The sequence below is a fragment of the Melospiza melodia genome, chromosome 11 (genome assembly GCF_035770615.1).
Source record: "Melospiza melodia melodia isolate bMelMel2 chromosome 11, bMelMel2.pri, whole genome shotgun sequence".
Classification (NCBI taxonomy): Eukaryota; Metazoa; Chordata; class Aves; order Passeriformes; family Passerellidae; genus Melospiza; species Melospiza melodia.
The window spans coordinates 3130178-3146282 of record NC_086204.1 but is presented as its reverse complement, the minus strand read 5'-3'; the positions used below and the strand labels follow the sequence as shown (position 1 = coordinate 3146282).

Below are 16105 nucleotides of genomic sequence, written 5' to 3'. Positions count from 1 at the left end.
GGAGAGGAAGCTTAGGTTGGAGGGGGTCTCTGCAAGGCCAGAGGATGCACTGCTGCTGCTGGCACCCAGCATGGAGAGGGAAGGAAGTACAGAAAGAGAGAGTCAGTGAGAAGAAAGTGACAACAGAAAGCCTTGAGAAATAGAAAGATTTATTTAGCAAAAGCCAGTTGACTGATGACAACACCCAAGGGTTAAGTGCACTTACATTGACAGATTGGCTTCCCAGATAGATTCAACAGTTAGTAATATGACAGTTGTAGGAAAAGAAAGGACAAAAAATATAGCTATAAAACCCCTGTCAAGGTCCATAACAAAAGTGAGAGGCTAGAGAGGAGTCTTGGAGGCAGCACTGACTTAGGAGGGGTCATTTACATGTGTACAGCCATGGTGCAGCACGAGGCTGGCAGGATCCCACCCGGCCCCGGCAGCACCCCCTCGGCCTGTGGGGCACCTGCCCCTGTCCCCCGTGGGCAGAGCGTGGGGCAGCAGCCTGGGGCCACATCTGGTCCTGACAGCCCCTCACAGGACCTGAGCTCTGTGTGTGCAGCAGGGATGGACTGCAGCAGGGGCTCAGGAGATGGCTCCTCCAACCTGCTTCCTGAGGCAACCCAGCCTGGAAGAGACCTCTGGCCTGTTATTGCTCCTCTTGGGCTCTCCCTTCACCTGCCCCGTGGGTACAGCTGAGCTCCTGCTGCTCCTTCCCCTGAACGATCTCCCTGCCCACATGGAAATCCCTGTCCAAGCTCAACCCTCCCTACCCTGTAAGCACCATGCCTTGTGCATGCTGCCATGCTCCCTTCCTCCTCCTAGCTGGACCAACCTCTCACTCTTGCTTTCAGCTCCAACTGCTGCGAGCTGGCAGTGGCACGTCGGGTCCCTGGCACAGGGGCTGGCACACAGCCGTGCCCACAGCCGTGTGGCACGGGGCATAGGGAGGCAGTGGTGCCTGGGGGACAGGAGCACCATGTGCCAAACAGCACCCTCTCCCACCCTGCCTGCTCTGTGGCTGGTGCAGAGCTCCCCTGGACACCAGGGCACTGCTGGGGACACTGAAACATGTCCTTCTCTCCTTCCCACTCTGGCACCTTGGAGTCCACCCAGTGCTGTCGTGTGGTGGAGGGTGCACAGCACAGCTTGTGCTGACCCCAGGGGTCTCACACACACACTTCTCAGCAGCTCTCAGTCCCCAGGGGACCAGGGCAGTGAGAAGTGATGGACTTTGCTCAGCAGCCAGGCTAAGCCCTGGAGGAGAGCAAGAGGTGGTGTCAGCCAGGGGTTAGTTGCAGGCAGATTGAGCAGAGACAGAGCTGGCAAAGGTGAGAGCAGCAAGGAAGCAACAAAGCAAAGCAGAAGCAGCATAGGAGGGAGGATGGGGAGGAAGACAACTGTGCCAAATCCCCACCTCATCGAGTGCTTCCACATGAAGCAGGGTGGACATCAGGACTTTGGTTCATACCCCTTCCAATCTTGGCCTCTTAGAGGTTCAGCACCAGGCAGGTGATAAAAGTGTTTGCAGAAAAGGAACAAGCTCTGGGTCCCTTGGAGGCCCCCACAGATGGCTTTCAGCCATAAGTGTCTCGAGGGCTGGTGGGGGACCCCTGAGATCCTGGATTCACTTTTCCAGAGGGTGCAAACCAGAGGTGTGATGAAGCACCACCAGCAGTTCACTCCCCATTGAGGCTGGAAGTGTGCTCAGCCCTGAAGATGCCAGTGCCAGCACTGCAGCTCTCAGCCTTGGTCTGGGGCAAAACAACTGCTTGGAAATGGGAGGGTTTGTCTATAAAGCAAAGCAGGCAGTTTGTAGTGATTGGAAGCACTCGAAAATGTGACTTGAGAGCATGAAAAAGGCTTTGAAACCTGGCAGCTGCGCCAAGGAGCCAAAGGATTAGATGATGAGGGGGAGGACACTCCACAGCTTGATGCTGCATGCCCTGGCTCCCTGCTCCACACTGCGCTGTGCCTTCCCCTCTGCTGCACAGCCTGCACGCCCTCCACCTGCCTTGGCATAGATAAACCCTGTCCTGAGAGTGACACATCCTCCTGCCAACACCTACCTGCACCTGGCCAGCCTGTGCAACCTCATCTCACCTCTTCAAATCCTTTCCAGGCTCATCCCCACTGTCCCTCAATGCTCACTTCTCACTCACAGACCCACTCTGACAGTGCACCATCACCAACCCTCATTTAGCATGGCCCTGTACTTGTCCCCCACCCTGCCCACCATGCAGAGAGCCAGACCAGCTGCTCTGTCCTTGCTTACCACCTTGGAGCTGCCCCCTCAGTGCCTCTTGTCCCTGCTCACTGCCCTAGACTGCTGGCCCATTCCCCCAGTAAAACCCCTCCTCTGCTTCACTGCTTCCCCAGCAGCAGCAGGGGCTAATCCAGGAGAAGTCCCTTACCTCTGCCTGACCTTGACACACAGTTTGAAGGGAGACGGGGCCGGGGGGGAGCACTAGGAGCTGTCAGCTCTGTCTGCTGCAAAGCAGGGATGCTGCAGCTCAGCACACAAGCCCACACGTGCCGGAGCACGGCACGCCCTGGGCACGGCTCCGTCCTCACCTCCAGACACTCGCGACCGGGCGCTGGAATCCTCCTGCTCCCTCCTCTGCCCCCCTCCCTCTGGGCTGTGCCATCCCTGCCAGGGCCACGGCGCTGCGGCCGGGGTCCCCCCCAGCTCCAGCAGGCCCTGGCTGCTCTGCGCCACCTCCTGCTGACCCCTACACCGCGATCTCGTCCTCCAGGCTGTCGCCCAGCTCCTGCCTGGGCTGCACGTGGAGCAGGCGCGGCGGCTCCTCCTGGGACCAGGAGTCGCGCTCCTCGCTCTCGTCCGTGTTGGACTCGTACTCGGAGGCGATGCCCGACTCGCGGAACTTGATGAGCTCCAGGCTGCCCAGGGCTGGCTCCGGGGCGGGCGGCCCCGAGTCCGGCAGGAAGCGGTAGCACTCCAGCTTCACCAGACAGTCGTTCCTACCTATGGGGCTGCCCACGCTGCTGGGGAAGGCCGGGCTGGGGCCCAGCGACGGCGGGTGCGCGTCCTCGGGCTGCGGGGTGGTCGGGTCGCACAGGACGGGGAGGGCGTTGGAGCGGAAGGTGATCTCCAGCAGACTGTCCTGGGAGCCTGCTGTAAGAGAAGGGCACGGCTAAGAGGCCCAGCTTGCCCTGGGCATCCCCTGGCCACCGCAGCTGGCTGCACACTGGCCAGAGGAGGACAGTCTGGGGTCGTTTGAGTATCAACCTCTCCACTCTTGCTGTTTTGAGGGGCTTATTTGGTGTCACTAATGTCAGGAGCTGCTCCTGGCCAACGAAGGGCCAGTTCTCCAGGACAAGAAGTTAACTCTCTTCCAGCCCAGCTCCTGCAGAGAGCTGATGGCCACATCTGTTGGAGATGGAAGGTCAAACAGGGGCTCTTGGGCAGGTATGGAGCTGGCCTGGAGCATGCAGCCACTGGGGAAAGCGAACATACAGCTGATGGAGGTAGGCGACTACCTGTCCATACAGCCCTCCCCAAGCCCCTTCCCATGCTGCATGCATGCACACACACAAGCCAGGCCAGAAGGGCACAAATATCCCTCTGAACAAAATAACTGGAAATGCACACAGAACCCCAAGAAAAACACCTGCATGCATGTCCCCCACGGCCCTGGCTAGCTGCGAGGGGAGAGGAATGGGCGGCAGCGCTTACTGGTCGTGTTCCCCGCCAGCTTCAGCTCCAGCTCCTGCACCTGTTTGACCAGCAGTGAGATGTGCTGCAGCAAGTCCTTGTTCTGGAGCAGGAGCTGGTGCACACGAGCCTGGGCCTCCAGCCGTGCCGCTGCCTCTGCTGCCAGCTGGTCCTTCAGCAGGTGGACCTGGACAGGATACAGCGGGTGAGCACGGGCAGATGCTGCTCGGGGGTTGAGGGCTTCAACTCTGGCCAGCCCTGCCCATCTCCCAGGGCTCACCAGCATCCCAACCCATGATGTGATGAAGCAGCCATTCCCTGCACGTACTGCAGATGTGATGGGGAGTGTGTGGGTGGTGTCACACCAGGACTCGGCACATTGTACCCCTGGCCTCCCTGATGGAAAGCCCAAGGCCAGGCAGGCAGCACTGGCTGAACTGTCAGGGGTGCACGTGAGCTGCAGATGTGCATGGAAAGGGCAGCCCAGGAGGAGCCGGATGGATGCAGCAGAGGAGACACACTCGACTGGATGGTGCAGCGGGCGCACGAGGGCACAGCCGTGCAGCAGAGCTGGCCCTGGAAAAGCTGTCTCTTTGGGAAGCTTTCCTAGAAACAGGGCCCAGCCAGTGGCCTCTGTCACAAGGAGGGGCTGGAGCACCACAGATGGCAGGCTGCTGCTGAGGGGTGCTGCCTCTCAGGTGCGAGCTGGCTGCTCAGCCTGGCTCTGGGAAGCAATGCCTGCGGGCAGCCCACGGGCAATACCACCCTGATTTCAGCACAGGCACCTCTGTGCAAACATCTGTGTCCCCAGAACCATGCCCTGAGGGCAGACAGCCCAGAGCTCCTGCCCAGGGCAGCTCTCTGATCTGCATTCCAGCAGGGAGAACTCCAGAAATGAACACAAGGGAACAGCAGTGACCTGGGGGCTACTTTGGCTCAGCACCCCTTCCTGGCACCCACTCACAGCTCCTACAACTGTTCCAGCAAGGACTGGAACCAGGAAAGCACAGATTCACAACTAAACAAACAAACAAAAAAACCCCAAAACCAAAAAACAAACAAAAAATCAACCAAACAAAAAACCAAAAAAAAAAAAACAAAAAAAAACCAAAACAAACAAAAAAACCCCACAAAAAAACCCCAAAAAATCAAACAAAAAAATTTCCAAAACAAAAATAACCCAAAACCAAAAATATCCCCACCAAACACAAAAGGCTATTTTACTGTGCCCTAGAAAGTGACCTTGAGGAAGAAGAGGAAGCTCTCTGTACCTGCCAAGCTGTGAGCTGCAGCTGCAGGGCCCCTGAAGCTGCCCCAGCTGGGGGCACCTGCCCCCACAGATGGGTATCAGGAGGCAGTGCCAGCTGTGCCAGCAGGCAGCTGCTGCCCAAATGTGGCCAGCAAGGTGCCACAGCAGTGTCCTTGGCAGAGCCGAGCTCGAACACAGCGAGCCTGGGAGTGACAGGAGACCAGGCAAAGGACTGGGATTTACAACATGCTGCAAAGGCAGAGCAAGAGCAAGGGGTGCAATATTTTACACTTCAAGCAGGATCATGGAGCATTTTGGATTGTGAGCAACACTATACTTGGACAGACACAAAGGATTCCCCAATAATGCAGATCCCGCTTCCAGAGGGAGTCTGTGACCCCAAAGGGCATGTGGGCTCTGGAGGCAGCAGCTCAGCCAGAACTGATCAACAAATACTGATTTACTGATGTGAGAGGAGCAAAGCCATGGGGCAGCACGGAAAGGCTGCTGGAGCCCATCGCTTGGGCCATGAAAAAAGTTGATGAATTGCAGCTAGCTCAGTGCAGGACAGGGAACAAGTAAAGCTCAGGTAATGAGTTGGATAAAGCAGCCAGAGCTGCTTCAATGAGAAATAGCTGCATGGAGAATGAGCTGCCAGCTGCACAGTCCAGGCACACCAGTCACTGAGGCAGGGCTCTGGGGAGCAGGCAGAGCCAAAGGCCCCAGACACCTGGTGGAAAGCAAGCACCTCATGGAGCTCCCTCCCCATGGAGCTCCTGCCTTCAACGCTGCCTCCAGGCAGGAGACTCCAGCAGCCCCAAGGAGTTCAGCAGTGTGTCCCAGCCCTGCCACTGCCCCTGGGAATAAAGGGAGGGGAGAACCTGTGCCACGGCCACTTGTGTCTGCTGCTGCTGCTGCTGCAGGAGTTGCTGGAGAAGCTGCATCTGGTGGTGGGCAGAGAGGGGTGTTCCCAGGTCGGGCAGCTGGGCAGACGAGGGCAGCAGCATCTTGGGCGATGCTGTCAGGATATCTTCAGCGTGGAGGCAGCTCTGCAAAACACCAGTGTTGAAGGTGTGATCCCCTGGCACTCACCTCAGAAAGGCACACATGAGCTTTGGCACAGAGCAGCCATGCTAAATACCCAGAAAAGAAGCAGCTGCATTCACAGCTAATGCACACTTTGCTGAGGGTGCTTACAACCTTTGAAAACAGTACTTTTTCAGTTTCAACAACAACCCACATACTTTTGTAGAAAATTCCCGAAAAGGCTGACGCTTCCCGTGGGAATTTCCACCGTATCAAAAAAGTCTTTTATTTTTGTGTTTTTGGTGGAAAAAAGTCCCTATCAGCTCAGCCCCAAACCCTTTCCGTGTGGCTGCACATAGCTGAGCCTCGGGACGGCTCTCTCCCCTGGGCTCCAGCCAAAGGGCAGCCCTGCAGCGGCTTTGATCCTGGAGCTGGGGAATGCTGCACAATCCCTGCCGACCCCTGGGCCCTCAGAGCCGTGGGGCTGGGGCTGTGCCACCCCCTGAGAGGAGAGGCCAGGGCAGCACCCTGGGCCCGGCGTGGCACCCACCTCCTTGCCCACGGCATCGAGGTCGGTGACGCCGCGGCTGAAGTCCAGGATGTCGGCTCCGGGCAGCGGCAGCTCCACGGCGTCGATGTCGGTCTCCTCGGCCGAGGCGGCCGCTCTCTCCACGCCGGAGAGGCGACAGGCTGCGGGAGCAGGGCAGGGCACGGCCCCGGGAGCCCACTGAGCAGCTGGGCAGCGATGCCCAGCGCGGGTCCCAGCGCCCCCGTGCCACCCAGCCACCCTCCGGGAAGCAGGTACACAGAGACGGGGCTGCTCTTCCCGCTGCTGCTCAGGAGGAGGCTTGCAGCTAAAAACACACCCAGCCCCAGCACACCAAACCCGGGGAAGGGCAGCCTAAAGCCCTGATGTGAGACAAACGGGCCACCAAGAACAGAAAACACAGATAAAGCTGAAGAAAGGTAAACAAGAGATTACGGGAAAGAAAAACAAAAAACAGATGCTCTGAATTCCCCAGGGAGCTGCATATTGTGGCCGGGACATTGTGTGGAGGAAAAGCAAACAATGACCGGTCCAGGGCAGCCCGATGATTAGGTCATCAGGACAGCACTGGTTACAGAGGCGAGCAGGAAACTGCAGCCCAGCCCAGGCTGCTCCTGTTAGGATGTGGGGGATCCAGCCCACAGCATGGCAGGGCAGGGCAGGGAATTCACACACAGGACCTGCCAGTGTCCCACCTGGCACTGAAAGGGTTTGACTAAGCTCTCGTAGAACTTCTGCCTCCCCTCCAACACAGGCACCGGTGCCAAGGAGCAAGGCTGCTCCCTGGGACCCCGCTCAGGGTGATGGGGCTGGACCAGCAGCCCCCCAGCCAGGCATCCCTGCACCCTCTACCCACAGGGCTGAGAAGGAGCGGGGTCTGCAGCCTGCCTGCAGCCCTGACAGCTTGATGGGAGAGCACAAACACGGCTTGTGGGGTGTCCATTCTGGGAATTGCAGAGAGGACACGAGGAAGGTATGTGCTTGGGGCCCCTCGTGCGGAAGCAGCGAGGGAATGTTTGCAGCGTGTGCAGCCAAGCACAGAGCAGAGCCCCGGGCTCTGCTAATGGGCTCTCAGCAAGGGGGATGTCTGAGAGGATCATGGCTAACACCTAGAGAAGGTTTCTTGCTGGGCAAGATCCCAGCTTGAGCCTGGAGCACAGCAGGCCAGATTGCTGTGCAAATCCATTGCCCAGAGGTGTCAGCCATCCAGGGGCAGTATGGGAAGGCAGTGCCTCTGTGAACCCACACCTGCCAGGCTCTGGCGCCCCACGCCACCCCCCACACCTGCACCCCTGCAGAATACCTGGGACGTCCAGGTCGTCTCCGTTCCTGTCGCTGTCTGCGTCCTCCTGGCCGTCGGCGTTCTGCTGGGTGTGCTGCAGGCTCAGCTTGTGGCACACCTCGAACGCCTGCCCCACCGTCCGCACGATGCGCATGGCTTGGCTCTGCCGGGGACAGGAGGGCACGGGGAACTGCAGCTGGGCTGCCCCTGTGCCCCCCAGGCTGGCACAGCCCTCAGGGCTCTCACATCCAAGGGGTCCTGCCCAGCTGCTCCAGCCAGAGTACAGCAGGGCAAGATGTGCATCCCGGCATCTTACCTTCTTCTTGGACTTGAAGACGTTGCACCTGAAGACATTGCTAGACCCATCCCTAGCAATGTAGCTGAAGATCTTTAGGTCCTGGGAGTCATGAGATACATAGAATATCCTGCAAGGACGGAATGGAAAGGAGGATATAAGCATACACATTACCCACATTCCCATGGGACAAGGCCAAGGCCACAACCAATGCTTCCCAAGGCACAGGGTGCTGCAGATGCCCAACCTCTGCAGCACATCCCTGCTAAAGCCCATCAGAATACTTTGGCAGTGGTTTTACCTCAGCTGGGAAAATTTGCCTGCTGATTCAGCAGCAGCAAACATTTTGCAAAGGCAGCACAGGACTTCTTTGCTCAGCCCCCAGGGACAGCATCAGCAGCCCAGGAGCCCTCCAGGGATTGAGAAGAGCAAACCCCACTCCTGGCCAGCCCACAGAGCTGGATGCCTTGCCCAGGTGCCTGCCACCCCCTCCCCAGCATGGCTGGGGGCCTCTCTTGCTCCAGTTTGGCCTCCCTGGAACAGACACCCTCTGCTCTTGGCTTTTGGGAAGAAGAAGGGGGAGAGCTGGAGGCTTCAGGAAGCTCCATGAGCTGCCCTCCACAGCATGGTGGTGGCTCTCCAGTGCCCAGCACAGTGCTGGTGTGGTGTGGGTAAGGGGGACAGCAGAGCCACACAAGCCTGTCCCCTCACCCAGCAGCCTTACCTGTAGATGGGATCATGCATGACGAGCATTTTGTTCTCGTCCCAGGCCCATTCTTTTTTCTGCAATGAAAGAAGCTGAAAATGAGTACGTCAGATGCTGTCCTTGAGGACAAGGACAGGGCACAGAGACAGTCTGGGGACATACTTGGGAAGCTCCTGTCACAGCTCTGCTGCTGCTCCCCTGCAACCCTTTGGTGAGGGTCGGGTCCTTCTGGGGACCAGTCACATCCCACATCACCTCCCCCAGGGCCCCCTGAGCCCCTTGTGCACCACAGCAGGACTGGCTCAGCCACCCTGCAGGAACGTGACCCACACCAGGCTGACCCAGCCCGTGCCTCCCTCTCCCAGCCCACCAGAGCTTCCCAGAAGTTCAAGGATGCTGCAAGGGCCCTGCACCAGGAGGAGAGGGGCTCTGCTGCAGAGGCACTGCTGCCCCAGGGACCAGTGCTGCCTACCTTCTTCTTCTTCTTCAGAATGACCTTCACGCCGTCCACCGACACGATGAGATTCACCTTCTTCTTCTTGATATTCTTGGCTTTAAACTCATACTGCGGGAGGTGGAAGGAAACACCTGAGTTAGCCTTCCTGTGCCAGGACAGCCCCAGGGAGGGGCAAGAGGGACAGGGGCAGGTTCTCCTGTCTCCCACATCAACCTTGTGCATCCATGCTAGGACAGGACAAGGGGTCTTTTTGCCCTGCAGTGCCCAGCATCTGGAGGAGCACACACCAAAGCAATCCAGTCCCTGGATGTGGATAATGATTTACCCAGTTCAGGATGCTGCTGGGCATGTTAGCTTCTGTTTCAAAGGCCCTTGGCCTGCCCCTCTGAAGGGCTGTGCCTCCCCAGAGAGGGACCACCACACCCCCAAGGATCCGCAGCCTGGCTGCACTTGCCCCCCTGGCTGGTGGCCATTGCTGAGCTCTGGAAAGTGAAATGCCATTCTGAGCTGGGTGTTTTTGGGCTCAGTATAAAACTGAAGATGACTGCAGAGGATTCTGAGGACCCCTCCATGGGAGATGGGATAATGCAATTACCCATCTCAATTAGAAGTCACCGGACAGGAAAAAATCCCAACAGGAACTTCCAAAGATCAGTGACTAAACACAAAGCTCTGCTCGGGCCTGGGGAGAGAACTAGATTCCCCCAAATCCACCCACTTTGGCCTTTATTGTGTTACAAGTGGGGAGAAGGCTGGCAGAGGAGTAGGCTCAATAAGCAGGATCCTGCTGTGGGACTTGTGAGGAGTCCCACGACTGGTTTGCCACAGGTGCAGCCACATCAGGCACCTGATATGCTGGTCCCACTTGCAGGGAGCTGTGCACAGCCATGGGGACAGACCCTCTGTGCCCAGAAAAAGCCCTGCACGCTGCCCTGGCCTGCCTGAGGCAGGGGATTTGCTTTATGCTCTCCCATTTGGGCAGTGTCTCTGCAGAGGGAGCGGCGCCCTGCCCGCGCCAGCCTCCTGTGACAGCTCCAGCACGGCGTGATGCATCAGCTCTGGCAGCCACAGCCAGCAGGCAGCAAAGCTGCTGGCCCTGACCTGTGAGCAATGATAAAAGACCTGAAAGCACAGTTCCTCAAAGCCATTTAAAGTGGCTGAAGGGGATGGCAGATTCAGAAGGCTTGGGAAACAGTGCAGGGAACGCAGCTCTGCCCTCCCCCAAGCACTGACTGGGCAAGCCCACCCACACTGGGGCTGAAGCCATGGTGATGGGCTGGAGAAAGCAGAGGTCAGGCTCCCACCGTGGCTCTGGTCAGCCTCAAAGCCCCCAGCACATCCCCACATGCTGCTTGCATGGCTTATTCCTCATGGAGAAGGGTCTCACCAAAGAACCCACCAAGTGCCATCCCCATCATTACCAGCAGAGATGAAACTGCACTCAAGACCCCTTTCTTCGTGTCTTGTCAGGACACTAGACCAGTGCCTGGTACCTAACACTAAAGAAATGTCTTGATTTAGCCCTGAAAAGGTGAGCTTTGGCCTGACAGCCTTGCAGTAATTATCCCAGTCCTTTCTGAGGCTCTGCATGTGATTTTCCAGGAGCTGCAGGCTGACCTGGAAGCTCTCTGCAGCATCCAGGGTGACTGCATGGCACCTTGGTGCTGATGCCTGATTTATTGGTCCTAACAAATCACTCATTTGCAACATCCAGTTGCATTTTGGAGCTCCTGGTGCTGTGGGGCTTCCATTCTGTACTACCCCAAGCGCAACTGATGTAGGTTTGGAAGAGAGAAAAATATCTCAGGGTAAAACAGACTATTTTTAGTATGTTTTATGAGTGAAAAACAGCCCCTGGACAGCGATGCAGACAGGCCAGGAGGTTTCAGCACAGATGCTACCCAGCTCTGGCACGTTTCAGGGATAGAATCGTACAGAGCTCCTTGGAGAGCCTTCCACAATCCCTGGCTACGGACAAGGGATTCTGCCCAGGCTCACCCCGAGCTTGGCTCTGGGAGTGCCATGGGAAGAGCTGCTGAGCCTCTGCCACGCTGAAGCCAAAGCCCCCTTGTGCCTGGGTCATGGCAGAACTCCAGCAAAACCCACTGGAAGCAAAGAAGTCAAATTCTCAGAAGGACTGAGCAGACAGATTTGTTAAGCCCTTCCATAAATCCCGGCCTTTATCCTGACACCGACTGGAGAGCCAAGCGCCTCTGCAAGCCTGAGCCATGTGCTCAGGGAGCTGCTGCCCACCCCCAGCCCTCATTAGAGCAATCAGGCAGCAGCACTAATGAACTCCAGCCCAGGGGGCTCCCATGCAACGCTGACCCTGGCTCAGGAACAGATCAGCCAGGAGGAGCATGCCACAGGACAGCAACTCTGCCCAGCTGCCTCTCACATCCCAGGGCTCTGCAGGGAAAGTATGCTGGCTCCCACGGGCCAGGAGATGCCATGGCTAATTTGGAGGGGCTTCCTAACTTGGTGTAAGGAAGTGTCAGCTTTGTGCAGCTCCTCTGAGTGAGATCTGAGCCACAGAGACTGCAAGGGGTGAACCAACACCCTTAATGGGCCATGGAAGAACATCTGTACAACTGATCAGGACCTCCCTGGCTTGGAGCTGTTCTTGACGACTGCTCTGCCCAGCACAGAGATCTGCTGTGCCTGCCCCTGTTTGCCAGTGTTCCTCCTTCTGCTGCAAAACAAAGAGAGAAAGCTTGAGAGGGCTGCAAAGCCTTGGGATTTAGCTGTTCCTGCTGCGGGAGGAGAGCAGAGGTGATGATGGCAGGGCTGGAAATGCCACCAAAGGGTCTCTGAGATGGTGTGCACAGCCACAGCCGCTGCACCCAAAACAAGCAGGCACTGGCTGAGCCACAGGAAAAGGAAACCCCCATGTTTCCACTGCCTCCCAATCCTTGCTGGGAGTATATCCTGCATTCCCAGAGATGTGCAGGAGGAACATCTGTGTGTTTGGGTGCAGGGAGCTGGGTGGCAGCAATTCTCCCCACACTCGCTGGGCACTGCACTGGGATTTGGTGACTGCCTCAGGAGAAAAACCACATTTCATATGTGATTAAGCTCAGCCACCCATGGCTCCCTCTTGGAGAGCTGAATGCTAGCCTCCAGCTCAATAAAGAACAGATACAGAAATAATTATCCAGCTTGAAATCAAGAAAGGAAAGAGGATTTGCACAGCATTCCCATGATCCCCTTTGGTTTCACACCATGCAGGATTTCACTGTACTACTTATAACCAATTAAATGCCGTAACAGAAGAGCTTTCTGAGCTTTCAACCCAGCCATTTTGCCCATCTTGGGTATGTTTCTGGACCTTTAAATATCTGTAATAATATTACAAGCTTGGGTTATTTATATTAATCCTTTTTTATAGCTATGTAGCAATGCCAGAAGAAAGAAAAGTATTAATTTCAGGAAAATACACAGAAAATGGGAAAGGAAACAAGAAAATAATCTGTTCCCGGACTTGCACAGCTCCCCAGTTGGTCCCCCACCGAAGCTCTAAGAGCTGCATTAAAACTTTTGAGGAAAGACTGAAAATGGACATCTGAGACACATCAGTTAAAAAGCCCTGCAACTATTTGAGAAGAAAATCAAAGGTGGTCTCAGTAATGCAAAAGAAGTACAAGATCACTCATAAAATCCAGCCAGCTAAGTGAAAAAAGACTATCCCTTAATTTTACCCTGCCTACAAAAAAAACACATTCATCTTTTCAAATGGAAGAGAAACATCTATTCCATCAGAGCACAGGAGCCTTCCCATCAACCTCAGGTTAGTGGGAGTCTATTTTCAACATCTGTCTTTTGTGCAGAGTTCAGTATTTAAATAACTTTGGAAGGAAAAGAAGCCAGCTGGTGTATGCATCATTGTGCAACGCACTCCTACTGGCAGAGCATTAAAATTGCCCTTTCTGGAGAACTGAGCTAACATATGTTGCTTAATAGAGAGCGCATGTAACCCTGTCAGCTTGGAGTAAAATTATGTATGAATCCGAGAGCGACGGCTACGTGTGAAAAGCAGGGAAAACTCAGCATCCCTAGAAAGATGCTACCCATCCCTATCAGGCTGTTTCCACACAGCAGAAATGTGAGAAAACTTGTAACCACACGCTGCATGCAAGGTCAGGCAGATCAGGCTCTGAGGAGGAGAGATGATGTTTTTCTAGATCTATCACCCCCCCACATTCACAAGCATCTGAAAAATGTTAACCTGAATTAAAATGCCCTCATTTCGTTCCAGCCCATCTCAAGTGCCTTAGGTACAATTTAACTCTGCCCACCAGCACTGTCTGTAAGTAAGGGAAGGTACCAGGAATGCTTTATGGTGGCATTGTGGCAGCAGAATACAAATAAACAGAATATTTTTTAAAGGAAGTTGCTCTAAGTGCATGGAGTTGCCCCTGTTCCCATACACCCTCCGTCCCCCTCTTCAAAACAAAACAAAAAGAGGAAAAAGGTTACAAGCTTGTACCATGTATTGGGGAAAGAGCGGTGTTTTGAGAATTCAATTAACAGGGAAAAAGCAATTCTCACTAAACTCAATGCTGCTCTGCTACCTCGGGAGGCAGGACACGAAAATCTGCCCTAAGAAAGAGCACAGAAGAGGATGCAGTTTTTGGCAGAAAGGTGCATTTCTGTGTGTTTATGGAAAGGACGTGGAACCGTGAGCAGAGCCGGGTCCCCCTGGGGCACAGGGCTGGCTGGGCAGGAGCTGCCGGAGCTGGAGCACCCTCAGCTCTGAGCTCCTGCCCCTGGCCGTGCCCCCAGCTCCCCTGCAGCTGGCTGGCACAGCAGCTCATTAATCCCCAATAACACCCCTGCCGGGTTGGATTTTAACCCCGGGAGAGCCCGGGCTAATGGCAGAGCAGCGCCCGGGGGAGGAGCGGGCTGCGCTCTGCTCAGGAATGAACTCATTCCAGAGTGACAGCCGGGATCCAGTCCCATGGCCAGCAAGGAACGGCCGGGGGGAGGCACACACCTCACAATCCCTGCTGCTGAGAACACGGGCAATGACAGCAAAGCTCAGAACCCTCCAGGAGCTCCCCAGGAGGGAAGCCGGAGAAACCTCGCTGGGATCCTAATGGCCATAATTGGGAGGAATGGCAAACGCAGCTCTGTCCAGGGCAGGAGGATTTCGCTTTACTGAACCACACCAAGAAATGGCAGCGGCCCCAGTGCCCCGGAATGACTCAAAGCCACCCGTGGGCTGTGCAGGAACGGGAACCTGCGAGGAAAAGGCCTTTTTTGCCTGGCCAGGGGTGCCAAGCCACCCTGGGGTTGGGCAGGGAAAGCAGCATCAGCTCCCCTCGAGCCTTCTGTGGGGTCACCAACACCCTGAGCTCAGCGCCGGGGTCCTGCTGAAGCACCAGGAGCAGACTGCAGCCAGAACACCTCCTGCCTTCCTTTTCCCTTCTGCTTAACTGGAGGAGAAGTGTGCCTTTCAGTTAACTGAAAGAAAAGAGCATTGGAGAGAGGGGAATGATTTTAGGTACAGCTCTGGGTTAAAGAAGCAGCAGACAGATATAACCTGGCCCCAAGCAGCCTTGCCCGTCAGAAGAGGGGCAGCCACGCGAGCTGTGGCACTGTGTGGTGGCCAGCAGCCGTGGGGCAGGGAGCACAGGCAGCACTGGCTCTCCCCTCAGAGGGCAGGGCAGCAGAGAGCCAGAGCCCTGCCAGGGCGTCCCCAGCCGTGCAGCATCCATCACTCCCTGCTGCCCCCATCCATCCATCCATCCATCCATCCATCCATCCATCCATCCATCCATCCATCCATCCATCCATCCATCCATCCATCATCCCTGCTGCCTCCATCCATCCATCCATCCATCCATCCATCCATCCATCCATCCATCCATCCATCCATCCATCCATCCATCCATCCATCACTCCCTGCTGCCCAGAACAGAAAGGCACCTGCCTGCCAGCCTGGCCCTCGGCTCCCCCAGCCCTGCCGGGGCAGCAGCAGCAGGGATGGAAAGCAGGGCACCTCCCAGGAGGGCAGCCAGCTCCATCCAAAAGGCATTTCTGAACAAGGCTTCAGAGTATCTGACAGCCCACTGCTCTGGGCTGCACTTGATGCCCTCAGGGGACTCAGGCTTGCTGAAGGGGAGCACACTGAAATACCTGCTTAGCCTACTAATGTGATCAGCAATAAATGGACTGAAAGCCATTTTTAAAACACTGCTAAGAGCCATCCTACCAAAGTGCTGTGCTGCTGCCTGTGTCTGAGGACTCCCATGCCCTTCACTGAGGGATCCCACTGCACCCCAATTCCTCTGTGCATCTGTAAATCTGACCATGACTATGCCCAGGCTCCACACACAAGGAGGGCACTTGCCAAGGGATGCCAGCAGCACCTCCCTGCTCCCTCCAGGAGCTGGGATACAAAGAGGAGAAAAGCAGGGACATTATCTTCTCAGTGTGGTCATTTTGCTTGGGCTCCCTGCTCCTGCCACCAAACCTGAGGACAAAATCAGCCCCTGGCACTGACACTTGGAGCAGGGATGGGTCCCATTGTGGGGCACAGAAACATGGAGATATCTGGGGCCAGGATGAAGGTTCTCAGCCACTCCATTGACAGACTGCCAGCATGGCATGGCCAAATATGCTGGACACCTCTGCTACCCTGATAGATCAGGTTTAAACTATTCCTCAGGATTAAATTTCCCCTGTCCTCCTGCCTACACCCCACTGCTGGTGGTTTTAGCATGAGCTGGACTTAAATTTAAGGCCACAGTCATTTTGAAGAGAGGAAAAATAATGAAGTACAGGATGCTTGTTCTTGGGCTTAATGATGCTTTTTAAAACTTTTCCGCAGTTCCTTGGAGTTTGCATTTGCACATATGGGAAATGCAGCTCTGAGGTACA

General features: G+C 55.9%; 1 protein-coding gene across 5 annotated transcripts in view; it reads right to left on the bottom strand.

The window, feature by feature from the left end:
• Positions 1-132: 132 nt before the first annotated feature.
• Positions 133-16105, bottom strand: part of NOS1AP (nitric oxide synthase 1 adaptor protein) — a 38933-nt gene continuing 22960 nt past the window's right edge. For 2 of the 5 annotated variants that reach the window (XM_063165319.1, XM_063165323.1), the window contains 8 exons: positions 9239-9331; positions 8785-8858; positions 8082-8190; positions 7787-7928; positions 6487-6626; positions 5792-5959; positions 3683-3848; positions 133-3121 (listed from right to left, as the gene is read on the bottom strand). In XM_063165319.1, the coding sequence (XP_063021389.1) occupies positions 2718-3121; positions 3683-3848; positions 5792-5959; positions 6487-6626; positions 7787-7928; positions 8082-8190; positions 8785-8858; positions 9239-9331 (1296 nt within the window). In that variant the 3' untranslated portion in view covers positions 133-2717. The remainder of the gene's footprint in view (positions 3122-3682; positions 3849-5791; positions 5960-6486; positions 6627-7786; positions 7929-8081; positions 8191-8784; positions 8859-9238; positions 9332-16105) is intronic. The other 3 variants (XM_063165321.1, XM_063165322.1, XM_063165320.1) reach the window with 2 other exon arrangements.